Below are 26,747 nucleotides of genomic sequence, written 5' to 3'. Positions count from 1 at the left end.
GGATTCAGTTAAGTGATATGTTTAAAGCACTTAGCCCTGAGCCTGGTGTGTGGCCAGCCATCAGTTCCCGGAGGCCTTCAGTTCCCCTGAGCCCTGCAATTTCTCTCTCCTTACAGGAAACTTCAGCTGGGAGCAGTGCAGGAGTCGCCTCGGGCTGGACGCTCCATGTTTGAAGTTCTATATATGGTGAGTGAGAAATTATCTTATTGTTTGGGGCTTGTGGTCATGTTTTAAACTTACTCAATTGGAAATTTCTTAAAGGAACTAGCACTTTTTTTTAAATGCCATGTTCACACAATTGTCCAAGTCCTAAACCAGTCATATATAAAATGATTTCACTACAATGTCTGGTGCAGTTTTCAAATGCTACTCATGGGCTCTTGGGTGATCTCAGATTAGGCTAGGGCTCCTGGGACTTCTCTAAAACTCTGCACTTCCAATACAGGGGCACCGGTTCAATCCATGGTCTGGGAACTAAGATCCCATTTGCCTGGCAGTGTGGCCAAAATATACAAAAAAGAAAGAAAAAAAGGCAGCCACAAAGACTCAGAGCAGCCAAAAATAAAATAAATACAGTAGTGAAAAAAAAAAAGACTGGGGTCCTCTAGGAAAAAGTGATGGAACCCCCACCATCTGTTTGCTCCCCTTTCATTTTTTGTATATAGGTTTCTCAATAAGACAAATAAAATTTCATTTGAAGAAAAGGCTTCGCTTTTTGGGAAAATTCTTATAAAGGAAATTTAACAAATATACCAGATTGATCATGACAACCAAGTGGTGAAAGATAAAAACAAGTTTTATATACAAAACTTCATATTCGTTAATTGGCTGGACAAGTATATATGTTTCTGAAGAATAAAGAAGGAAAAAATGTTACAGGATACAAATACTTTTCCATAGCAGTATGGTGTTTGCATTTTTCTAATTGGTATAAATGTCTACACCAATTTTCTGGAAATCTCTTTAGAAAGAGTTGGGGAAAATGCAAATTGAACCTTAGGCAAACACTTCATGCTTGTCTCTATCTGTTTAGGAAACAAATTATTTCACAAAAGAACCACATTCCACCAGAAGTATGTTTGTTCTGGCTGAAACATCATCATTTCCTCAGGAAGTCTGATTCAGATAAAGCATCTAAGAAACTCAAAATTACTTAGTTTGTAGACAACTGAATGTCATACTCCTTTCCGAATTCCATGAGTGTTTCCAAAATTAATTCTGCCATTTTGGACTATGCTTTGAAATTCAAACATGTTATTTCATGGCCGTTACTGCCTATTAGATGTCAAATCCAGTTATGACCTGCATTTTAGTGAATTTTTTTTTTCACAAATGCATGTATCTTGTTTATTTACAAAAGTTTCATTTTTATCTTTTCTTTTTAGTTTTAAAAGGTTTCATTTTTAAATGTGGACTTGGAGTATATTTTTAGAACCTAAATAAATCAATAGGGAGGAGGAGAGAATGTAATTAAGAATTCCGAGCTTCTGGAAGCTCAGTGGTAAAGAATCCACCAGTGGGTTCGATCCCTGATCCAGGAAAATCCTACATACTGTGGAGCAACTAAGCCCATGTGCCACAACTGCTGAAGCCTGCGCTCTACAAGAGAAGCCACCACAATGAGAGGTAGTCCCCCGCTCGCTGCAACTAGAGAAAAGCCAGCAACAAAGACAGAGCACAGCCAATAACTTAAAAGGGAAAAAACCACGAAGAATCCAGATCCTGGACCCAGATGACTGAACCATCCCAGCTCAGTCACTTACTATTATTTTCCACAGGTCGCTTCATTTCTGTGCCTCATTTTACTTATTTGTAAAGTGGGAATAATAACTGTATCTCTCATCAGGCTGAGAAATGTATGAGTTAATATTTTTATATATGTGAAGTGCTTGAAATAGCACCTGGTACACAGTATGTGCTCAATAAATGCTAGCCACTGTTAGCTCTCTGGGTTTTCTAGTGTAGTCAGGGCGTGCTTCGTTGGGTTTCGTTTATTATTCTAGTTGATAAAAGGCTGCTGTTGTTCAGTTGCCAAGTCGCATCTGACTCTTTGAGACCCCACAGACTGCAACATGCCAGGTTTCCCTGTCCCTCCACTATGAATAGATTAGTACTTTTCATATAAATAGAACATAATCAATGATACTCAATTTAAAGACCCTGCTGGTCATTAAGTCTACAGACTTTCAGGGCTGAAGGGATGGCAGAGAACATCTTATTTAATATCTTTATTTTGTGGTTGAAGACCCCCAAGCTCAGGGGGCCAAAGGCACTTATGAAAGCCGCGGAGCAAGGCAGAGAACAGCCAGGATGTGGTTGCTTCTGACAACGCTTTAGGCTCTCAAAAGGCTGCAGCAAAGTTTCCATTATGGCATCACTTATCATCGCACTGATAAGCCAGCTACTGGGGCAGTCTGTGCTCATCAGAATCACAAATAAGAGCATTTACATATTTGGAACTGTCAATACACAAAGTAAATACAGGTAAGGAAACTGGCTTTGTTTTATACCTTCATGCTATTCTTTACTATCCTGATAGAAAGTACTTGCAATTGGGGTGTTTTTATGTGTTTCCATTTCAAACATCCCTTGCAAAAAACTTTTTTGTTTGCTTGTTTGTTAAAACTATAATTAAAAAGTCTGAAGGATTAGAAATAGAGAAGCCCACCTATACCACTGGAACCCAGCCTATACCACTGGAACCATTTACACCTCAGGAGGCACACCCATAGGACACACACAGATAATCAAAGTTTTATTTAAAATTACAGAACACTTAAAAATAAACAATATAATAGACTTGAATGTTTATTGGAACATAGAAAAATGCTTTCAAATACACTAAAACCTTCAAATTTACCCCAAAGTATGCTATGCAGCCAGTCGAAGTGCTTTGACAAGCATCACTCTCTGTGGATGGCTGGGGTAGGAGGTAGGCTGCGGAGTCCCCTGCAGGCAGGGGGTTTCCTAGTTGGACTGGCGACGTCTCTTCTTGTGGCTCTCAATCGCTCTTCTCAGCGCCTCATCCTGGATGAGGTCAGACATTCTCATGTCTGTGTGGCTACAGCCGATTTTCGGGCAACTGTGAGAGATGAGAAAATCAAGTCAGGCCGCTTCACCTTAATGCCTTCAGAATCAACTTCTCTCCGTGCAAGAATGTAAGAGCACACTTAAAAAAAAAACTGAATGAAAAATTCTTTCAATTCTATAGGGTTTTACAATTGTCAAAAGTTTCACACAGATGATTTCTCATAATCTCATAATAACCCCTCCTCCCCGCCTTTTTCCCTCCAACCCCTATCATGCCAGCCCCCACAGCTGGTAACCACTGGTCTGTCCTCTCTGTGAGTTTGCTTCTTTTTTGTTTTATTCACTAGTTTGTTGTATTTTTAGATTCCACAGATGAATGATATCATACAGTGTTTGTCTTTCTCTGTCTGACTAATTTCTCTTAGCAGAATTACCCTCTAAGTCCATCCATGTTGCTGCAAATGGCAAAATTTCATTCTTTTTTATGGCTGAGTTGTATTTAAGTGAGGACATTTTACCAAAAAGGGGGCACATTAAAAAAATCAGGACTGATGTGCACTCATTCACTGGTTCACTGAGTGTTCACCTGAGCCAGGGTCTGTCCAGCACTGGGGGCAGGGCAATGCCCACTTCACGGCACTCACTTTCCAGTGGGGGAGAGAAACCATTGCTAACCCACTGCATAGCGTCTTTAAGTGTCACAATGGCTAAAAAAGCAGGGTCAAGGGAAAGAGTGTGAGCTGAGGGGCTTATCTAGCAGAGGTCAGGCATGGCTCGCTGGGGAGGGTTTATCTATTAATAGAACAAAGGCTGCATGTGGCCGGGGTTGGGGCAGCGGCATGTGTAGAAGTTGAGGAGGCAGCTGCTTGGTATAAGAGCAATGTCAATGTGGCTGGAATGCCCAGGGCAAGAGGGACAGCATTTGGAGATTTGACTGGAAGTGTGTGGGACTTTGGATTTTATTTTAAATATGAAAACCCTGGAGGGGTTGAGATAGGGGTGGGATGAAATTTAGCTTACATTTAGAAAACATGACTCTGGCTGTTTAATGTGGACACAGGCGGAGGGGAAGCAGGAGAGTGAGGGGGTCATGCAGCAGCCAGGAGAGAAAGGGCAGCTTGGATGAGGGTGCAGCTTCTGGATACAGCCAGAAGTAGAACCCAGGGGGCTTGCTGACGGACCCAATGTGGAGGGTAAAGCAAAGAGCTGAGCTTTGTTCAGAGTTTGGCCCGAGCTGAAGGGCCTTGGTGGTACCCTTTATCTCCTTGGAAACAACTGGAAAACTAGGTTGGGATGGAATCAGGCAGGAGTCCTGTTTGCTCCATATTCTCTCTGAAATGCCCACCAGTCCTCTGAGTGGAGAGGCTGAGTGGGCCGTGGGGACTCAGGGGAAGAGCTGTGGCTGAAGAAATCAGTGGGTGAGTCATGGTTCTGTTTAGATGTGGTGTCCTCTGAAGGCAGTGGGCTGGATGAAGTCACCTGATTTCTTCTCAACATGAACCAGACTTGGGTAGAGTAGAGCGCCCAGTTTTGGAGTCAAAGCTGACCTAGGTCTCCACTGCCTACTCACTTGTTATGAGACCACCGGCAGCTCGCTTTGACTTTTGGAGCCTCTGCACCCTCAGATTTACAGAAGGTGCAGAATCCCAGCTTCAGAGGGCTCCAGGCAACACAGTGCTCAGTAGCGTTCATTCCCTTCACTGCCTATAGCTTGCATACCTCCAACACAGACATGTGCACATTCATGCATTCATTTGACCCTCTTATGTGAGTGGCCCTATGAAGGGTTCGAAGCATCCAGCTGTAAAATACAAATACAGGTTCCTGCCCCACACAGAGCTCTGGCTCAGTGATCTGAGACAACCCTCCAAAAAGCAGAGATCAAAAATAACAAAAACAAGACAAAAGCTATAAACCAGAAGGGGAACAAAGCTGATCATGGGAAGTCTAATCTGTCCAGCAGTAGAGAGCTCAACCGTGTAACACAGAAGAGAAACTTTTTCTTGGTCTTGATTTCTGGACCAAGGCATCTTTCTATGAGAGGAGCATGAATCAATGTAATGAATAATACACTTGCTAACAATATTTATATTTACTGAAATGTGTCCTGTATGGTCAGGTACTTGTGTTAAAATGTGAGGCTAGAAAGGTGTCCACGTGAAAGAGGATGGGGTGACTGGGCCAGGTATGATGACTTGGCTTTGTGTCAGGGGATGGCTTGGAGGTGCTTGAGAAGAGCTTTACACTGATTTAAAACACCCCGAGGTCTCAGAGTGAGTTCTTTCTTTCAGTATGAAAGTCAATAAACTGAGATTATGAAAAGATGCTTTGGAAAAGGCATTTCTCACCACTTGACCTTCTGCAACATGGAGATGCAGCTTGAACTCAGTGGCTGAGATGACCCTCAAGCTGATGCTTATCAACCCGGCTGATCATCTGCTCTGACTGCCCTGGCTAGCTGGAGCCCCCCTCCCCCCTCCCCCCACCTCCCCTCCCCAGGACAAAGTCTTTAACACCAATAGCCAGACAGTGAATAAGCTGTTTTAGGGAAGTGGAGAGTGAGGTGGGGAGGACTTCCTGATGACATCAGTGGTTTTAGTCAGTAAATGAGAGCATTCTGAGAATGTGTGATGGGATTAACCACATGGCGCAGCTGCAGAGCCGGCTGCACATCATCCTAGGGCTACCCGTGTCAGACAAACAGGTCTGAGCTCACTTAGGGGATTAACTCGGGGGACAGAGGCATTAATCCAAAAACCCTCTTGAGGGGAGCCAGACAGCCTAGAGACACAAATATAGGCTCAAGAGTAAATGAGAGCTGGGCTCCAGCCTCCTGGCTGTGACACTCTGGGCAAGTGACATCAGTAATGGGCCTCAGGTTCTTCCTCTAGGAAGGTGGAGCATATAGGGCTGTCGTGAGAAATGAGTGGGACGATGTATGACAAGGGTCCAGGAATTTACTTAGGTGCTCAGTAAGCCGGTTCCTGCTCTAGGACACTATTTCTGTTCTCAAGAACCTTGTGGAGAAGAGCCAGCCCCACCTACAGTTGCTGGTGGGAGGCCAACACGCCACGATGCAGAGATGCTGTGGGAGCAAAGGGACAGGGCACTTTGTGCAGCAAGAATGAGGGTTCTGGGAAGGCTTCCTGGAGGAGAGGTTGATGCAGGAGAACCTTGTTTCTCACCCCATCTCAAATAAACACACACCAGTTTCTAAACTGAAAAGGAAAAGATAAGGTTCATAATGACATGATACTGAATCAGGGCGCTCCTCCTCTGGAGAAAGAACACTCTATAAGCATTAGTGCATTCATCCCTACGACATCCTGGTGAGCTAGATAGGTGTGGCCACACCAGTCTTAAGCCCTCGAGTCATCACTGTGCAGGAGTCAAGCCTACAGGCCTGGGAGGAGACGCTGGGTCCTGAACTTGGGTCACTGACAGGGCAGAACATTCCAGCGCAGCAGCGGGCAAGCGTGCGTCTACTGAACAAAGGGACCTGGGTCTCAGGGGTCCCAGAGGCTGTGGGGAACCTTGGCCTCAGCATCAGCATAAATGTACAGGATTCTGGGTCTTACGAGCTCCTGGATTTCGGCCCCTAGCATTCCAGTGTCCACCCAGCTCTAGAAAGCAGGTTTGGAAATCTGAGCAGGATGGATTCTCATCATACCTAAACTGAGAGGGTAACTCGAGCCTCCATCCTCTGCGTCTGAAATGATGTGTCACTAAGCAGTGAGGTAAGTAATACAAACATGAATAGTCTCGACCTCGGTAACCCGGCTGCTATTTGTTTAGCGCTCTGTAGGCCAAAAAAGAGCTTTCTTCTAAGTGGTTTGCTTCTCCACTGCCAAGAAATTTGCTGGTGCAGACCTAGACTGGAATTCCCCACTGTTCCTTTGATCCTGAAATACTGTGAGATTTGCTCTTTTCATTTTACAGATGAAGAAACTGAGACTCTGAGAGGTCAATGGTTAGTTCATGGTTAAAATAGGGCCTCTAAGCACATTGCTGGAGTTCTGCTATTCAACGACACACTTCTGTTCAACCTAACTGTCCTCTCCACGCTCTTAAATGTGACTGTTTGCTAATATAGTCTCTGTTCTTAAACCAGAAAGCAAAGAAATGACTATGGATAACTGGAAGTATCTTATTCATGTGAAAATCATAAGGCAGTTTTATTAGTAAGATAATAAACAGACTGACTATTCAGAGATCTGCTTTAGGAAACTATTTTAACTAACAGTATTTAGTTAGGGCTAAAGTCTCAGTTGTTTTATTCTGACTTAAGCCCATGCAGAGAGATGTGTCAAGAGACCTCACGGACAGTAAAAGGGAGTCAGTGCTAGTAACACAGTGTACCTGGAACTCCTAACAAATCAGAGTTGGAACCAACAAGGAAGAAGAACTGAGAAACTGAGATCTGTCATGGACATTTTTAAACAAAGGGAACCCAGACGTGCTCATCGCCCAGACATGCATCCTGGGAGATGACACTAATTCATAATTCATCAGGAACCTCTGGGGTAGGTTTGAAGAGGCCCTGGATTCCAACCTGCTGCCAAATGCAGTGTAGCTCATCCTCAAGGCCCTGTCAACCCCGCCCCACCCCCCTGCCCCCCTGCCGCTGGCTCCTGTGAAGCTCAACTCTCTAGTCTCTCTTCCCAGCTCTCCCAGCTATGTCTCAGACTGCTTTGTTGGAATCTTCTTCCTCTGACTGCCCATTCAGAATGCTAGAATGCTTTTTTTGCAGGCCTCCATCAGGTGCTCTGGGAAACAGTAAGCAGAGCAGAGCTGCATCCTGGCTTCACGTTGCTCAGAGCCAGGCCAAGGTCCCATCCTTGGGGGCTCTTGGTTGGCTGTCACATCTGGTCCAGAGCTGTACCTGGCAGATGTGTGGGTCTGACTCTTCTGTATCAGTAACCTGTCGATCAACATCTCACTCAGAGCTTCTCCCGAGGTCAAATACCCACATTTTCTGCACCTCCTGGATACTTCCAAACGGCTGTATTGCTAGGGACCTCAAACTTAGCATGATCCTCTTATCATCCTTCCTAAATGCGTTCCTCTTAAACCCTCTCCGTTAGCTAATGACATCACCATCCTTCTAGACACCCAGTTTAGGCATGTCAGTCATCCTTCCGCTTGTTCCCTCCAGCTTTCGGTTACAGAATTCTGTCCATCGTACCTCCACAATCATCTCCTCAATGCCCATCCACCTATGACTCTGGTCTCAATCCCAGCTCTCATGATCTATAACTTAACTACTTCCACAGCATCCTAATTGACATCTTCACCTCAGGCCTTTGTTCATCCATCCCTTAAATTGCTACTGGAGTAACTTCCTAAAACCCAGGTTGACTCGCATATTCCCTCAAAACCCTACAGAACAATGATGGCAAGAAAGATGAGGAGGACGGGATAATGTTTACTTACCACGTGACAGGTGCTTTCAGTGCTTTCTGTATATCTTATTCAAATTTCAAACATACCACTGAGGCAATTTACAGCTATGATCATCAATTTACAGATTAGGAAACTAATGAAATCATAACATTGAACGTCCTCTGCGATGAGTACAGAATAGAGAGAATTTACATACACCACTCCCCTCTTACTATAGCCCAGAGCTCCTTCCCATCACCCTCTACCAAACAATAATTGCACCTGTATCTACTATTCCCCAAGTGGAACAGACTCTGAATGTGGCGAGCCTCTTGGCTGGGAAGACTCTTCTTCACCCTTCTCTGAAATCCTTTTCATTTTTCAAGGCCCAGCAAAAATACTACCTTCGCTGTAAACCTCCCAGACGTCCTCCACTTGGACTTCACTGTTATTACTAAGCTATGAGATTCTGCAGTGTTCATGGAATCTCCATCCAACTTATAGAAAAGTATGACAGAAAAATACCCACACTTTCCAAACGCTGGGTGTTACTCAAGAGCTTCTAAACGTCATTTACAATTCAGAAAAGGCAAAGGACATTAGAAAGTCAAAGTATGTAATCAAGAAGATGTGTTTCAGTGCAAGCCTGTTCTGGGAATCGCTCCCACCCCTCCTGGGACTTGGGAGAAATGTGCTTTGTTATCAGGGCCTGTCCTTTTCAAATCTGATTTGAGGAGAATATCACAAACTTTAAGGAAGAAGAGCTGTGAAACAGAACTATCTGGGAAGGCCTATTCTTAGCAGTTATGTTAACAAATTAAAATTTTGCTTTTCAGAAAATAAACATAGGGGAAAAAAAAAAGACACGGAAGGCTTAGACGTCTAAAAACAAAGAAAATTACACTCACAGGGAAAATGGAAGGTTCCCTAGGGAAATGGGACATCTCAATTGTAAGCTGGAAAGTCAAAACAGACAAAAATGTACTCAGACAATCTCGATTTTGCAACCATTAGGCAGGTTTTCCAGAATAAATAGGGCAAATTACTTGACTGAATGACCATTAAGATATCTACAGTCACAAATGCCCTATCTCTAAGTCCACACCCAGATGAGGAGTGGTGGGGAATTCCAATTTAGGTCTGGAACAGCAAATTTCTGGATGATGGAGAAGCAAAGCCACACATCAAAGGGACTGTTATCAAAGGTCCATTGAGAATTGGTCACACCTGCAATTCCATTCCTTCAACAAATCTGTGATAAGAGCTCGAGAAATGCCAACCAAATCAAAGCCAGGCTAGCCAACTCAGGCTTCTATGTGATTGCAGGAACAGAGCTGTGTGTGTGTTTGTGTATGAAAGGGGTTAAAAAAAAAATATATATATATATACACATATATATGTATATGTGTAAAAGATTCTCTAAACATCCCAATTAAAAAGAAAATTTCTCATTGAAGTCATCCATGAATTTACTTAAACTGTTTGAGAAGTTATTAACGTAATTAAAGGTAAGAAAGTTTCTCCCGGACAATCAAATCTTGATCATCAAGACCAACAGAAAGCAAGACTTCTCTGGTGGCCCAGGGGTTAAGACATCACACATCCACTGTAGGTGGCACAGGGTCTGGGAACCCCACATTCCGTGAGGCACAGCCAAAAAAAAAAAGACCAGTGGATATAAATTCTTAGAATGACGACTTAATACTTTTTTAAACAAACTATCTGTATGTATTGCAGAATGCAAAAAAATTTTTTTTTAAAACCCTTCCTTCTTCTTTGTATTAAGGCATATAGAAAGGGGAAAAGAAATCTCTCAGCATCACAATTCTCCTTTATTTCTTTCAGGCTACAGCACACACAGGGCTTCCCAGTGGTGCTAGTGGTAAAGAACTCGCCTGCCAATGCAGGAGATTGTACGAGACACAGGTTCAATTCCTGGGTCGGGAAGATCTCCTGGAGGAGGGCATGGAAACCCACCGCAGTATTCTTGCCTGGAGAACCCCAAGGACAGAGGGGCCTGGCACGCTGAGGCCCATAGCGTCAAAAAGAGTCGGACGTGACTGAAGCGACTTAGCATGCATAGCACACACAAATTTATAAAAATTCCTGTTATCTAATGATGAGAATTACATCCAACTCCCTTTACTTGTATTTTGAAGGTTTGTTTGAAGCTCCTTCAGCTTCTTCCCGAACAGATTACTAATTTTTCCCCTTATGTGTCGTGTTTCCTGAAAACCGGCTTCCATGTTTACACTATCCCTCCGGGTGAATGGACTTCAGGGAAGGTTTAAGCAGCTTTCCCTCCAGCATGAACACACCGTCTGGGACTGACCACCCCTGGAAAGGGCCACTTCCCTTCCTGCAGCAACTCACCAGGCCTTTTTCTTCCGCTTGTGCTTGGACTCAATCATGCGAACAATGGCTTCCTCATCGTAGGTGTGGCCACACACTTTATTTTTCACTGGTTTCTTCATTTCCAACTGTAATCAAGAAGACATTAGGCTTTCAGGAATGATGATGACCAGCTTCCAGTAACTTCTTCAAGTCACCAATTATTTGGCACTGCTGTTGCCTAGACCTGGGGCTTCCAAGGTTTAACCTTCCCATCTCGTGGCTCTACGTAACTCTCAGGGCAGAGGGCCATAGCAGAAAATGCAGAGACCAGTGGCCTCAATGGCACCTGGCCATTGGGGCAGGAATACACTCGTAGATCCCTAAGGACATCATGGACTGCAAACTCTTTCCCAGGTCTACTCCTGGATCCTCATCACTTTCCTTTCCTCCCTCGTCAACTCCAAACAGGAAATGAAGTCAGAAAGCAAATGGGAACTTTCTGCCTCTATGAAGCAAAGTGCTAACAGTACCTGTGTGATGGGGCAGATGAAGTTGGTCTGACTTTGAGTCACAATCATATCTTCATCAACTCCTTCTGTGCAGTCAGCCTCTCTGTCTGCTTGAAGACCATCTAGAGGGGAAAAGGGAAGCTGGTGAATCTTGTTGCTCTTATGTGCCAAGGACAGGAAGGGATGGGAGGAAGGAGGCTGATCGATTTTCAGGGTCTGTTTGGTGTGCACCCCTGTGCTAGGTGCTGGGATGCACATTAAGTCTTCTGCAGGGGGAGGCGGGGCTCTGCCCATGTTTGGTAAGGAAATAAACTTGGAGCAGTAAAATAACTTTTTCAGAGTCACCGATTCTGTGGGGGAGGACTGTTCAGTCATCAGGAATGTGGCTTTGGAGTCAGAAGGACTTGATTATCTCTGTCACTTCCAGCTGTGAGACCTCCAGCTAGCAAGGTCTTTGTTTTTTAACTTCTGTACTTTCTAACTTTATTGCAAAGATTAAGAGGTGAAGAATTCTGTGTGCTCTGCACAGCTCCTGGCACAAAGACACATTCAATAAATGGTAATTACTGTTGGATAGTACAAGGATTCTCAAATTTTGGGCTTAGAACCCTTCTGTACTTTTAGAAATTATTGAGGATGCCAATACACTTTTAAAATATGGGTTATGTTTATCAAGATTTGCCATGTTAGACATTATTAAGACTGAGGAATTTTAAAATACATATTTATTAATTCATTTAAAAATAACAACCCCATGACAAGCTAACATAAATGATATCTAAAAAAATTAAAAATAATTATATTTTCCAGGGCAACAAAAAAGTTAGAGATAAGATATTTTTGAAAATATCTTTAATATGTGACTTAATAGAAGACAGCTGGGCTTTGATATCTGTGTATGCATCCAATCTGTTGTGATATTGAATCATGCAGCCTTGGGAAAAATTCACTCCTGAAAAGAAAGAGGGTGAAAAGGGCACATGACATTTTACTATTATTATGAAGATAGTGTTGACCTCATGGGTACCCCGAAAGGCTCCCCGAGTTCCCAAAGGGTTTCTGGTCCACACTTTGGGAACTGCTGAGCGAATACATGGTACGGTTGGCTTTGAATATAATGTATTCGATTCTAAAATGGATGTTCTTTTCAAGGTCCTTGCCCTTCACCAAGGGAAACTGGGTAATACGTGACATTTGAATGGGGGTACTGACAGAATCTCACATGAAAGCCTTTCTTTTTGGAGAAGGGAACTTGTCATTTTGCACAGAAATCAAAGATCAGTAGTGTTTTAAACACAAGTGTGACAGTGTAGTCCTTCCTCCTTTTCTCCTTTCTCCCTTCCTTTCCTCCTTTCATTCTGGGAAAATAATACAGATGTTAAAAAATGCCTCCCTTTTAATGTGTGACGGAAACTCTTTTCTTAAGCCGAGATGGTTCTGCACAACTTTTAGTTCCTAGAACTGCTGTCCCTGGCCTTCCCCTTCTGCCAGATGAAGTGTCTGCTGGAAAAGCACCCCTGGGGACAGGAGAGGGCTACAGAGCGCCTGCTCAAAGTCACCCAGTGAACTTGCGGCTGAGACTCAGGGGTTTTGCCCCCAATTACTCTGTTTTTTCTGGCGGGGGTTTCTCTTTGCTTTAGTGACTAGTGCTGTTTATATGCCAGCTTGTTGTATTTTCTTAGATAAACGTCCCCCAAACAGCTCTTACTCCTTGAAGAAGGCAAGAGGGACGCCCTCGGAGCTTAGGACTTCCTGGGCGGTGCATTTTCTTTTAACCATTAGGTTAAAAGAAAGGTACAGTGCCTGGCGCCTAGCAGCTTTTCAAGGGGCTATAAAAATGTCTGAGACCTTGAAAACCACATGTTGGATTTAAAACAGTATAACTACAAAAAACTGACATTAATCAGTTTTAAAGTTCTACAAAATGTAATGTTGGGTTAACTTCATTAACGGTTGATTTGGTCATCAAAAATCTTTCATTTGGAAGCAATATGTAGGCTGGATTTCGGTATTAATTTAATAACTCCCAAGTATGTGGAGATAATTGTTGAGAAATTAATAGCCAATTATAGGCCAAATCACTTATTTGGAGCCAAACTTTTTCCAAACCAAAACTGTATGGATAAAAATATGTTCAAAAATGTTGCCAGCAATAAAATTATATTGAATGTGGAGGTTGCCAAAGTTTAGTATGCTTGCTATGATATGAGCTGGGGCTTCTGAAATAATTTTCCTAAGATCTATGAAGGGTTTCTGGGCTTCTCAGGACCTATTGTTGGTATTAATAGCACAAGAGTCAGACTCTTAAAAGAGTCCTCTTATCAACCCAGTGATTCTTCAGGTTGGCTCAAGAAAGCTAGGCAGGTAAGGAGAAAAGTCAAGGGACAGGGTTGGGAGCTGTTCAGATTCTTCGATTTACTTTCCAAAGCCTCCTCCGGGGGCTGCTGCAATCCCTTTCGGATTATGCATTTGACAGTCAAAATAAAAGCACCTCTTTGTCCATTTCTTACAGGGCTTATTCTGAACGGATAGCACATTTCTGACTATAGATGCTATACTGTGGAACTCACCAGAAAATCTGTTGAGTGAATCACAGAGTTCAGACATGTGAAAGACTGCCGGTTCTCTTTTTTTTTTTCTTTCTATTTTTAAATTTCAAAAGGTAGAGGAAGCAAGAAAGCACAACTCAGATGCAATACCAATCACCAGGGAAGGCTGAGCAGGGAACTCAGAAGCTGTAGGTGGCTATCAACAGCAGTGATCATGAAAGAAGAAGGTGACAGAGTGAGGCAGCGGAAGAATGCCAACAGTGAGTAATAGCCCATGGACTGAGAGTCTAAAAAGAGAAAGAGCCTCAAGAGCTAAACTTCTCTTGAGCTAGAACATTTCCTCACTCGAAATCTGTATTTATAGAAAGTGATATCAACGTTGGGATTCTACAATGTGCTGAACAAAAGGTCACATCTGGCAATAAGTATCACTTACACTAATCTCAGATGGTAAAGACTCTGCCGGCAATGCAGGAGACCTGGGTTGGATCCCTGGGTCGGAGAAGGGAATGGCAACCCACACTCTAGTATTCTTGCCTGGAGAATTCCATGGACAGAGGAGCCTGGCGGGCTACAGTCCACAGGGTCGCAAAGAGTTGGACATGACCGAGCAACTAACACACATACACACACACTGATCTACACAAAAAGACACAACTTTTTGATAAGCCCACTGAAAGGAAGATTGGAGAGAAAAAATAGAGATCGTCTACTAGAATCACAAAAGTTTTTAAATTGAGGTTACTGATTCTTATTTTCTCATTTACTTGAGAAAAAAGAGATCCAAAGATATTATAGGTTTTGTCCAAAGTCACGCAGTAAATCAACATATGGCTCTATTTTCTTGGTGTGGTTAATTGGAATACTAAAACCAGTGGGTAGGTTCTGGAAGCCATCCCTCCCTCCCCCAGATAATTATTTTATTAATAATAATACCTCAAGTTTATTGACTGCTATATACAGCTACTGTGCTCAGCACTTTATATACATTATTTCACTTAATCCTCACCAAACACCCATGAACAACAACTCTACTGCTATCCCCACTGTAGAGACAAGAAAACTGAAGCCCCACAATATTTTCAAGGCAAAAGTAGAAAATGTCAGCACTATAATAAAGAAATAAGTGGATTAAATCAGCTTGTTATTCAAGAGAGCTCAAAAAATTTTTCTGATTAAAAAGAGAAAGACAAGATGATGAGTCACAGTGTTTTCCATGTACATAAACAAGGCATGTTGTCAGAAGCATATGTGCCAGCTGTTAGCTTCCGATCAGATGGGCAGATCTCAGACCCACACCCAACATCCATGCCCAGGCCCAGAGCACCCAAACGAAGTGCTGAGGAGGGAAACCTGGGTATGAACTAACATTTATAGAGCACCCACGAAGGATGTATCAGGGTTGATTTAGTAACTTGAATGGGATTTTTTTGATGTCATAAAATAAAAACCAAAAGGAGAAGACAGAAAAAATGCTGTAGTAGTAATGAAGTAAACAAGCAAGGATTTCCAAAGGTCTGTGAATATTCCCCAGTGATGCAAGGTGAGGGGCTTGGTGAGGGCACTGATTGGATCCCCAAGATGTGGGTTCATGGTTGGCCAGCTGTGACCTTCAGTGAACAGCTGGATCCTCATGTCTGTCATCCCCCTCCTGGTTCCCCAAGCCCAAACGTTTGGAATCATCCTTGATCACTGTATTCCTCTCCCTTCATTCCTGACATCCAAACCACAGGCAAGTTCTGGTGACTGGTTCTAAACTATATTCCCTAAATCAAAGCTGAACCTTTTCTCGTGATTTCTACTACATCTTAGTCCAAACCACGATGGCTTCCTGCCCAGACCTCTTCGGAAGCCTCCTAACAAGACGCCCTCCTCCAATAAGGACCGCCATCTACACGCCCACACCACACCCCACCCCGCCACTCCGACCTGCTTCTCACAGGGGCCTGCACTGCCAGCTCCTCGGACCAGTCCCTTTCTCGCCCATCGTGCTCAGGTCATACTGGTCTTTTCGCTATTTCTGGAACATCTTCGACTTCTGTATTAACCTGCCTGGAATGTTCTTCCTTCTGATCTTTGTTTGTCCTACTTCTTCCTGTCATTTTAAAATGTCAGTTTAAATACTATCCCTTTGGAGAGACCGTCTCTGACATTGTGAGCTGATAAAGAAGACACCCAGGCCTTCTCTACCCCGTCACTCTGTTGTGACTGCACAGCACATCTCTGTAAGTGCTTCTTTCTTGTCTGTCTCCCTCTCTTCTTCTTTCCCCCTCCCCTGTTCTCTTCCAGGAAAGCAGGGACTTGACTGTCTTGTTCACTGACCTGCTTTCTGGGAAGAGAACAGGGAAAGGGGAAAGAAGAAGAGAGGGAGACAGACAAGAAAGAAGCACTTACAGAGATGTGCTGTGCAGTCACAACAGAGAGACGGGGTAGAGAAGGTCTGGGTATCTTCTTTAGCTTACGATGTCAGAGGAGGCCTTCCCAGATTCTAAAACGTCCTTGGGCTTCCCAGGTGACTCAGTGGTAAAGAATCTGCCAGCCAGTGCAGGAGACTCAGGAGACACGGGTTTGATCCCTGGGTTGGGGAAATTTCCTGGAGAAGGAAATAGCAACCCACTCCAGTATTCCTGCCTGGAGAATCCCATGGACAGAGGAGCCCGGTGGCTGCAGCCCATGGGTCACAAAGAGCTGGACACGACTGGGAGACTGAGCATGTACGCATAAAATGTCCTTGGCATGCAGTGGTAGGTGTTCAATAAACATCTCATCAGTGAAGTGCTTCATCCAACAAGGCAGGAGTGGGAGTATTTTTCACAAGGATATACTTTACATATTTAACAGACGTGGCCACACACACACACACACACGTTTCACACAATGATGATTTCATAGGTTTTAGGCAAACAACAGAGAGGACTTCACTCTAGCTCAGGGTACAGCCTTGGACCCTGAATTCCATGGCAAAGGCAGGAAGTAAATGTAAGTGTTACAATTATAGTAGGCTGTGTGGTAATTACAAAGGAGAATCCAGACATGGTTTTGTGGTCAGAAAATACACTTGGGCCTGGCCACACACAGCCCTAGTATTAGTCACTTGTCTGTCTTCAGGCAACCCAAATTTGGCTGACAGTTAGACAGTTTTATGCCAGCTGGGAATAAAAGTTGATTGCTATGTGCTTTTTCAATTAAGTCTGAACATTTTTCTAAAAGCACTTTTCTCCTGAAAGTTAGTAGCAAATAGTCTACAAACATTTGCTGCCCGCTTGAAATGCTTATTGGACTGCCCAGATTATTTTACTTGCACTATTCTGGGACGGCATATTTGGAGAGGTTGAGTTGGTACACGGAAGATCCCCTCCCTACCCTGCAAAAGAAGACTGAGTCCAAGTTGGAAACTCTATAGTTACAGTGTCTGCACATGTGTCTGCACCAACTCCTGACTTGTTTCTCCCACCCAGCAACCCACAGCTTGGGCTACGAGTGGCTGCCTCTGTGAACTTGGACATACCTTAGACTCTGAATGGAAAGAAGTATGTCAGCAGGTTCAGTCCCTTTGGCTTGGAATTGAGGAGTGTGTGTGTGTGTGTATGTGTGCATAAGCATGTGTGTTGGACACTATACTACTAATGGGTGTCTAGCTTTGTTCTTGTGGCTTCCCTGGTGGCTCAGACGGTAGAGAACCTGCCCGCAATGTAGGAGACTGGGGTTCAATCACTTGGTCAGGAAGATCCCCGGGAGAAGGCAATGGCTACCCACTCCAGTATTCTTGACTTGAGAATTCCATGGACAGAGGAGCCTGGCGGGCTACAGTCCATTGGGTCGCAAAGAGTCAGACACAACTGAGCATCTGACACTTTCACTTTCTCTGTTCTCAGTTTCTTCCTGGGACAAATGGCCTGTCCTGAATGCTAGCGCTTTGGCTGAGCCAAGCTGCCATTGACGGAATCCTAGCTTTGGTAACTCTCTGACACTGGCTAAGAGCTAAGACTCTTCTGTCTATGAATGGCTTTTGCAGAATTAAAATGCAGATGATGTCCAGATAGGGCCTACAGAATTAAAAATTTCCTAGGAGTTATAACCTTCATAGGATAGCAAAATTCAACAGACACAAATTCAACAGGAAAATATTCAACAAAGGTAGATTGAGTTAATAATCAAAACAATGAATAGAACATAATAAGGATCCAATAAATGTTATTTATCATATATGTGTATATATATATATACACACACACACGCTTATATTTTATTATAAACCAATGTTATATGATTGTAAACTGTTGTTGCTATTGTTATTTTTGGTCTTCCCTGGTGGCTCAGATGGTAAAGAATCCGCCTGCAATGCGGGAGACCTGGGCTTGATCCCTGGGCTGGGAAGATCCCCTGGAGAAGGGAAAGGCTACCCACTCCAGTATTCTTGCCTGGAGAATCCTCATGGACAGAGGAGCCTGGTGGGCTACAGTCCATGGGGTCGCAAACAGTCGGACACAACTGAGTAACTAAGCACACATACGGTGTTATTTTTATCATTACTTTGTGCCAGGCACTATGCTTGATATTGGCAAAAAATAATCCTTGTCCTCAGGGAGCTCAGTCACACAGGAAAGATATAAACAATGCAAAGCAGTCTTGTGTGGGCTATGCACATACAAGATATTATGTAAAGAAGCTCCCAGGAGGGAACAGGGTCAGCCTCTCTGAGGAGCTCATAGTTGATCTGTGTCAAAGAGGAGGCTCTTTCAGACTCTGCCGCCCCCTTAAATGTGAGCATTTCACTCACACCTGCCTCAGGTCAGCATTCTTATCAATATTCTTCTTTCTTTGGCTAGCTATAATCTATACTCATCCCAGATTCTACATATTTTGAAGAAGCTATATGTATCCAATGCTACTCAATCCAACCCAATCCAGTCCAACCAACCCAATACAACCCAACCAAATTCAACCCAACCCAATCCCTACAATCAATCTCTTTTCTCTGAAATCCTTTAACACCTACTGTATATACCATACTCTTTTAGCTTAAACTTCCTCATTATTCAGTTGTTTTATGTGGATGAAACTTCTTTGCTGGGTAGACTGAAAGCTTCTTGAGGATAAGCAGTGTGTGTTCAAGTCAAGCCAGCTCAAGTCAAGTTGCATGAATTTAAACACCTGCTCTGTGCCAAACACTACACAAATGCCAGTGGAAACAAAAAGGGTTAAAATCAGGTGTGGTGAGAGAGACAAATACTTACATTTTGTGCAATGAGTGAAACAACAAATCTGTTTTGTACAAAGTACAAAAGTAACCTAGATGCTCTTGCAAGGTGGGGTGAGGAATCGAGGTGAACCTCCCTGAGAGTGATGACTAAGCCAGGCTCTCCAGGGAGGTGTGATAAGAAGAGGTAAGGACACTCAGGCAGTGAGGATTAGAGTGTTTAGGAATGTGGGCTTGGGGACAGCCTGCCTGGGTTTGAAATTTGGTCCTATTACTTTATTAGCTGGGTGCTCTTGGGCAAGTTACTTTACCTTTCTTTGTTTGTATCTTCTCAGCTGTGAGATGGAGCTTATAATTATACCTACTTCATAGAGCTGTATGAGGATTAAATCAATTAATGTGTGAAAAGTTCTTAGAAGGGTGTCGGGCAAATAGCAGGTGATCAATAAATATTGTTATGATGATTAATATTATTACTCAGAATTTGCATAGAGCTAGCATAGAGTGGGTATCTGTAACATATATACTCTGTTCATTAAAAATGATATGCTGAGGAATCACCCAAAGAGAAGCCACAACATTGTTCAAACTGGGGTTCTGAATGGGGTAAGCCTCCCGTGCCCAGGGCAGAGGGAGACCTAAACTAGCCCTGTTGTATTAGCTGACCCAGCACTAGCAACATCTTAGGTTTCCCAGCCGTGTTTACTTCCATGGCTCTTTCAACAAACCCCTCTGAGGATCTTGAAAGTATTCTGATTAAGAGTTTCAGCTTACATCCTCCAAAAGAGCTGACATTTTCATTAGACGTACCCTCTCATGTTATTATGCACTTGTTAAGTTATCTACTGTTGTTTTAGACACATTCTTTGTCCTCAGCTGATGTCATGTACTAATTTGCTCCCATTTCTTTCTTTATTAATTTATTTTTTGTCATGATGAACAGCATGTGAGACCTTATTTCCCCAACTAGGGATTGAATCTGTGCCCTTTGCCGTGGAAGTGCCAAGTCCTAACCACTGGACAGCCAGGGAATTCCCACCTCCATTTCTTTAAGTACTGTCAAAATACGTCATATGTCAAAACATGACGGTTTTAAAGTAATCAGAACCCAATGCATTTTACTGGTGGGACAAAAAAACCAATCCTTTGAGATGTGGTCATACAATATCCATGTTAAGTCAATAAATACTGAAAATATCCCCAAATTCAGTACATGCATTCAGTACTTCTTATGCAAGTACAGAGAAGGTTTGATTCTCATCTCTAAGTTTCTAAGCAAAAGCAGACAGTCGACTGCACACATTCTGTTTCTTTGCTTTGGGTAAGTAACTAGAAAATCACACAATAGGAAAACTGATAAGCTAGCATGGAGATCCCCACTCCAGTACTCTTGCCTGGAAAATCCCATGGATGGAGGAGCCTGGTAGGCTGCAGTCCGTGGGGTCGCTAGGAGTCAGACACGACTGAGCGACTTCACTTTCACTTTTCACGAATGGGAGAAGGAAATGGCAACCCACTCCAGTGTTCCTGCCTGGAGAATCCCAGGAATGGGGAAGCCTGGTGGGCTGCCGTCTATGGGGTCGCACAGAATTGGACACGACTGAAGCGACTTAGCAGCAGCAGCAGCAGCATGGAGATGGTCTACAACTCTCAGTTGTTTAGATCCATAGAAGAGTATGAAGTAAACATCAGAAGATGAGAAATCCCATTTGGGTTCATCTTAAGTTTTCTTATTTCAGAGGGTTGTAAATACCACCCACCCAGGGATCCAACACAGTACACGGGACTTATTCCTATATGATTTCCAACCTCTATCTATAAACTATCTTGACTCTGTCTCCTTTTCACGGTCCCTGGTGCTGTCCTAATTCAAGTTCCCAGCACTTCCTATTGAGAACTTTGCAAAAGTTCTTTATCTCTCTGCCTCAGTCTCTCCCTGATCTTTATCAACACTCTAGCTAGTCATCTTTTTAAAACCATAGCCTCCCATGTGGGTTTGATCCCTGGTCAGGGAACTAAGATGGCACAGACCATGGGACAACTAAGCTTGTGTGCTGCAGCTGGAGAGCCTGTGCACCGCAATGAAGACACAGGACAGCCAAACAAAGAAAAAAACCCAAACAACAACAACAAAACCAACCACGGCCTCCTCAGCAAGACAACACGATTTTTCACTACTTGGCCCAGAGTATCTTCATCTCCCTCCTCAATCCCTTTCCCCATATCCATTTCAAACTAATTATAGTTAGCTCACACTTGCCAGGCTGTTCTGCACCTCTGCCAGCCCTTCACCTAGCAGTCTGTGACCACCCTTCAAGATTCAATTAATTTCAGTATTTCCTCTGTGAAGCCCCAAAGCAGAGGTGATTCCTCCTTTAGTCTCCAGAGCGTCTTTGTACATGCTGACATTGTTTGTTTACTTCTCCATCTTCCCTACTAGACTGTGAATCCCATGAAGGGAGGAACTCTGCCTTATTTATCTTCATATCCTCAGGGTGCCAGGCAAGGTGCAAGAACTTAATAAATGTCCATTGAATGACTGGTTGCCAAAACAAGAGAATGTTTTGAATATTGTTATATATATAAACTGTGAAAATAAGATGAAAACAGTGAAGAAGACTGTTTTGAAGGCAAATATTTTAGATCTTTAGATCTAATTAGGTCTTTGATCTAATTACTTTTTTTTTCCCCTGAAAGGGAGCCATTTTACATTGTCTGGGTCATTTCACTCTCCATTCTCTGTTCCACCTCTGTGCAAAAGCAAACTACCAAAAAGCAAGATGACAGAGGTTGTAGTCTAAGAAATAAACTGTTCTACATTATGTCTTTATATCATCTCTGATTCTATTATTCCCTTGTCCCAAATCCTCTATGTCCAGAGGAAAGTACAATAATCATCAGTTGTGAAAAATGTGTAAATCATCTTAAGTTTGCTGAGGTTTAGAGAGAGTGTACACACAGTGACATTCAAGTACAACAGTTTTTATAACAGAGAAACACTGGGGAAATCTAGATATTTGACAGACTGAGAATTTACATGAACTGTGACATCCCCACTCAAAATCTGACAGAAGTTAAAAACAATCTTTGTCATCAGAAAATGAGGTGGGAAAAAATGAAATGAAAACTATATAGGTTGTATGGTTAATTTATCTTAAAAAATGGTATCTAGAAAAAAGACTGAAAGGAAATAGGACAAAACATTGCAGCCCTCTGTGTCCTGGTGACATTACTGTATATGTGAACTCGTAGTAAACGAGGAGTCAAGGACATTTTTTAATTTTTGAAGAATAATTACTTCACTTGCACTTCTTATATCTAGTACTCTTTATGAGACCAAGTAATATTTAAGAAGTAAGTAGGGCTGATGGCCGGAGAAGGCAATGGCACCCCACTCCAGTACTCTTGCCTGTGAAACCCCATGGACGGAGGAGCCTGGTAAGCTGCAGCCCATGGGGTCGCGAAGAGTCGGACACGACTGACGCGACTTAGCAGCAGCAGCAGCAGGGCTGATGGCAATGCAGATGGATGGATTTGTTTATTCAATTTGTCAAACTGAAACACATTATGAAACCAAGTCTAGAGATCATAATATTTCAAAAGGGAACTTTAAAATTTATAATTGCTCAACTTGAAAACTGCAACACTTCAGGTTTGGGTAAGACAGGGGCTATGACACCATTTTCATCTCTGATACATTTGAGATTTATTATCCTAACAGCAGTTACAATATTTCAAACTTATCTGCTCCATCACAGATAATCCTTCACAATGTAATTTAAATAACATCATGTCTTCCATCTCCTCTAATTTCGAAACTCTAGAGAAAACAAGAATGAAATTCTTCTAGTGAATGCAAGACTTCAATAACAGAGTAAAGCCAGCACCGATATACTTTGTTTTGTAAAGCTTCTCAAAATAAATGATATATTTTGAGCCTCAGAGGATAAAAGGTAAGAGGCACAGAAGACATCCGTTGTGGGATAAAGCACAGGGAAGGGGAAGTATTTGTCTTACTAACCGAGAGCAGGCCTTGAGTCTAATCAGATACGTTCCTCCATACGATTTATCCAGCACAGTAGTTACAAAATGCCCCGGAATCTGGCATTAATTAAATATGCTTATTTTTCCTTTTCCCATGTATCTGATGAAGCATATCAAGGTTTACTTTTGATCCATTTAAAAATTCTCCTTTATGGTGGCACAATGTAGTCATGTTTAAAATAGAAAAAAAAAAAGAACAGAAAAAAGAAAGGGGAATAATCCCCAAAGCATATTCCCATATGGAAGAAATTATAAAAGGTCAGAGCCTGAGGGACCAAATCGAGCAAGGCTTAACAAGCCTGTCAGCAGCAAAGTCAGCAAAGCCACCCAAAACGCAGACCAGCTCCCCAGCCTGCAGAGCGCGCAGAGCCAATCAGGGCTTCCGAGAGCCATGGACCCGCAGACAGACGCTCCGGGCCACCTCGACATCTGTTTTCAGTTTGCAGGGTCTTGTCTGAAGTTAGCCAAGCAGAAAACATACCAGAGTTGGGGTGAAAATTCCTGCCAACTGGAAGGAAGAAGAAAAATGAGATAGAGAGTGAGAGGGAATGCGAGAGAGAGAGATGGAGAAAGAGAAGGGAGAGGATGGGTAGAAGGAAGCGGGGAGGAGGAGGGGGAGGACAGACCGGAGCAAGGGGCTGAGGGCCCTGGGGCATCGTCCACACCACAGCCCCGGGAAAGCCCCTGGGGCTCACACACCTGGAATCAAGTTCTGTTGCCAAGCCTGCCTTCTGCGCCCCCATCCCCTTCTCCTCCACTTTCCACCCTCTAGAAAACCCTCCAGACATGCAAAGGAAGACACATGACTTCAAAATCGAGATCAGCTTAGGACACAGCTCTTGTGAATGTGTACAATAGATCTGAGTCACTGGTTCATTTTGTAAACATGAAGAAATCACACTTTTAAAACTTCCTCCTCCATGACATTCACAGCGCTTGATAATACGCTTAGCATGGAACACTGACTCTTCCTTATCCACACCCAGCGATGTCAGGAGGGACCGATTTTCTTTCTCACTGAAAGCTCACAGATTCCAGGGCAGGTGGCAAATTCAGAGGGAGCTCGCGAGGGAGGCAGATGTGGGGCTGAGGTGGCTGTGAACCTGGGCTGGGCCATGTAGAAACATACAGAACTCAGCAGCAGCCCAGGACAGCCTTTCACCAGCGGCACTGCCTTCCTCGGAGAAACCTTCCCACTCAGGGGCTCCCCCATCCACACTGCCCCCTCCCCATTTAAATCATTGGTATCTGTTTCTGCCACTGTCTTGCTGGTTCATCCGTAAGGAACTCAAGGACAGGGACCACTTCTGCTCATCATCTCTGTAACACAGTGCGTGGCCCATGCTAGGGGCTCAGTGTTGATACCTGGGATCCAATCTTAAGGGGGGCTTACATGTCACTCTGTTTACTCCTGAATTCTTCTGCAGAAAAGTGGTTCAGCTTGAGACCCAGAAAAGAGCTCTGTAAGGCGGAGTATGTTAAGTCTAGGTCTCAGTACCACATGGTTCCACCATAAATTGGGGAAACAGGTGTTAAATTTCCTGTAGACGATCACTCTCTCTTCTCAGCTGTTTCATTAGGATACAGTGAAGATGAGATAAAATATTTTACCCTCATTAGAGAAAAGGACCTGATAAACACCAAGGCAGGAAGAGAAACATCATGAGGAAGGGGAACCCTGGAGACAGTTTCTGAAAGGGCAGAGCAGAATGACTGGCTGATCGCGTTCAAAGCGTTTGGGGGTCCAAGTTCTAGTGCTGCCGTGCAGAGTCTGTGAACATTCTCGTGCTCCAGAAGGGAGCACTAATGGGGGCTAAAGAGCGGATGGGAAGAAGGGACAAAACCAAGGAAGAAAGGAAGGAGAAAAAGAGAAGAAAAAAGGGTCTCAGAACTTGCTTTACAAACTTGATAGGAAAAGGAAATGACCTCAAACAACTACCTTACTGAGCTTCTAGTGACGATGATGCTGTCTGTTGGAGGCACAATCTCCAGCCTAGAGTGTGGCCCTCATGTGGATGGCAGGGAGTAGTGAGAGGTACCAAACCACTGGCACACACACCCCAACACTGCAGGGGGACAAGGCTATACCACAGCTCTCTGATTTCTCTGAGGACAATTCTCTTCGTTAGTGAAAAATTCTCTTGAGACAAAAGCCAAACCTGGGGTGGGATGAATTGGGAGATTAGGATTGACATATATACACTATTGATATTATGTATAATGACAAACCTGGACAGTGTGTTAAAAAGCAGAGACATTACTTTACCAACGAAGGTTCGTGTAGTCAAAGCTATGGCTTTTCCAGTAGTCATGTATGGATGTGAGAGTTGGACCATAAAGAAGGCTCAGCACCAAAGAACTGATGCTTTTGAACCACGGTGTTGGATAAGATTCTTGAGAGTCCTTTGGACTGCATGGAGATCAAACCAGTCAATCCTAAAGGAAATCAATCCTGAATATTCATTGGAAGTACTGATGGTGAAGTTGAAACTCCAATACTTTGACCACCTGATGTGAAGGGCCGACTCATTGGAAAAGACCCTGATGCTGGGAAAGACTGAAGGCAGGAGGAGAAGGGGACGACAGAGGACGAAATTGTTGGATGGAATCACCAACTTGATGGACATGAGTTTGAGCAAGCTCCAGGAGACGGTGAAGGATGGGGAAGTGTAGCATGCTGCAGTCCATGTGGTCACAAAGAGTCAGACACAATTGAGTGACTGAACAACAACAACTATTATAAAATAGATAACTAATGGGGACCTACTGTATAGCTAAGTCACTTCAGTCGTGACTGACTCTTTGTGACCCTACAGACCCAGAGCCAGCCAGGCTCCTCTGTCCATGGGATTCTCTAGGCAAGAATACTGGAGTGGGTTGCCATGCCCTCCTCCAGGGGATCTTCCTGACCCAGGGATTGAACCTGCATTTCTTATGTCTCTGGCATTGGCAGGCAGGTTCTTTACCACCAGCGCTACCTGGGAAGCCACAGCTCAAGGAACTTCTACTCAATTCTCTGTGATGACCTAAATGGGAAGGAGGGGGCTATATGTATGTGTATATGTGTATTTATATATATATATACACACACACACATATATATATAGTTGAATCACTTTACTTTACAGAAGAAACTAACACAACATTGTAAAATAACCAGACAGTAATAAAAATTAATTAAAAAAAAAGTCAAACATGGTGAGGCAGCTGGTTAAGACTCACTTTGAGGCCCTCAACCAGCAGCCCCGGGAGGGAAAAGGCAGCAGGGTATGTATTCAGGACCTGACAGAGGAGGCAGGCTAAAACTACATAAAGGGTGAACATCAAGGAGGAAGGGAAATTGCGCAGCGGAGGTAATCAGCACACTAATTATAGAGGTCATAATTAGGAGCGATGGAATGAAATTAAGAAAAGGAAAATTTTAATTGTCAGGAAAAACTTGGTTGGGCCCTCAGTGAGGGAGAGATGGGTTTCTCATAGTCTTCAGAGTCTGAAGGCCATTCATCTCTCCAGAGCTGGTTCAGAATGAGCTAGAAATTATTTAAAGGCAATTTTATTTTTGTTACCAAAAGTAGATGAGGTTACTTGATGACACACACAAGGCCTCTCATATTTAATTTTATCATTCTGTTCTCTCTTCTAAATTAAATTGTAAAATAGTTAATGATGAAAAAAGTCTATGACTAGTTCATTCCAAAA

At 43.3% G+C, this 26,747-nt stretch overlaps 1 protein-coding gene across 3 annotated transcripts in view; it reads right to left on the bottom strand.

Annotated features, from left to right (window-relative positions):
• Positions 1 to 2,795: 2,795 nt before the first annotated feature.
• NSMCE2 (NSE2 SUMO ligase component of SMC5/6 complex) overlaps positions 2,796 to 26,747 on the bottom strand; it is a 236,563-nt gene continuing 212,611 nt past the window's right edge. For all 3 annotated transcript variants that reach the window (XM_081499002.1, XM_081499003.1, XM_081499004.1), the window contains 3 exons: positions 11,277 to 11,377; positions 10,786 to 10,892; positions 2,796 to 3,082 (listed from right to left, as the gene is read on the bottom strand). In XM_081499002.1, the coding sequence (XP_081355128.1) occupies positions 2,968 to 3,082; positions 10,786 to 10,892; positions 11,277 to 11,377 (323 nt within the window). In that variant the 3' untranslated portion in view covers positions 2,796 to 2,967. The remainder of the gene's footprint in view (positions 3,083 to 10,785; positions 10,893 to 11,276; positions 11,378 to 26,747) is intronic.

Source organism: Giraffa tippelskirchi, chromosome 6 (assembly GCF_054371585.1).
Source record: "Giraffa tippelskirchi isolate mGirTip1 chromosome 6, T2T-mGirTip1v1.2.pri, whole genome shotgun sequence".
NCBI lineage: Eukaryota > Metazoa > Chordata > Mammalia > Artiodactyla > Giraffidae > Giraffa > Giraffa tippelskirchi.
This window is presented reverse-complemented; position numbering and strand designations above follow the sequence as displayed.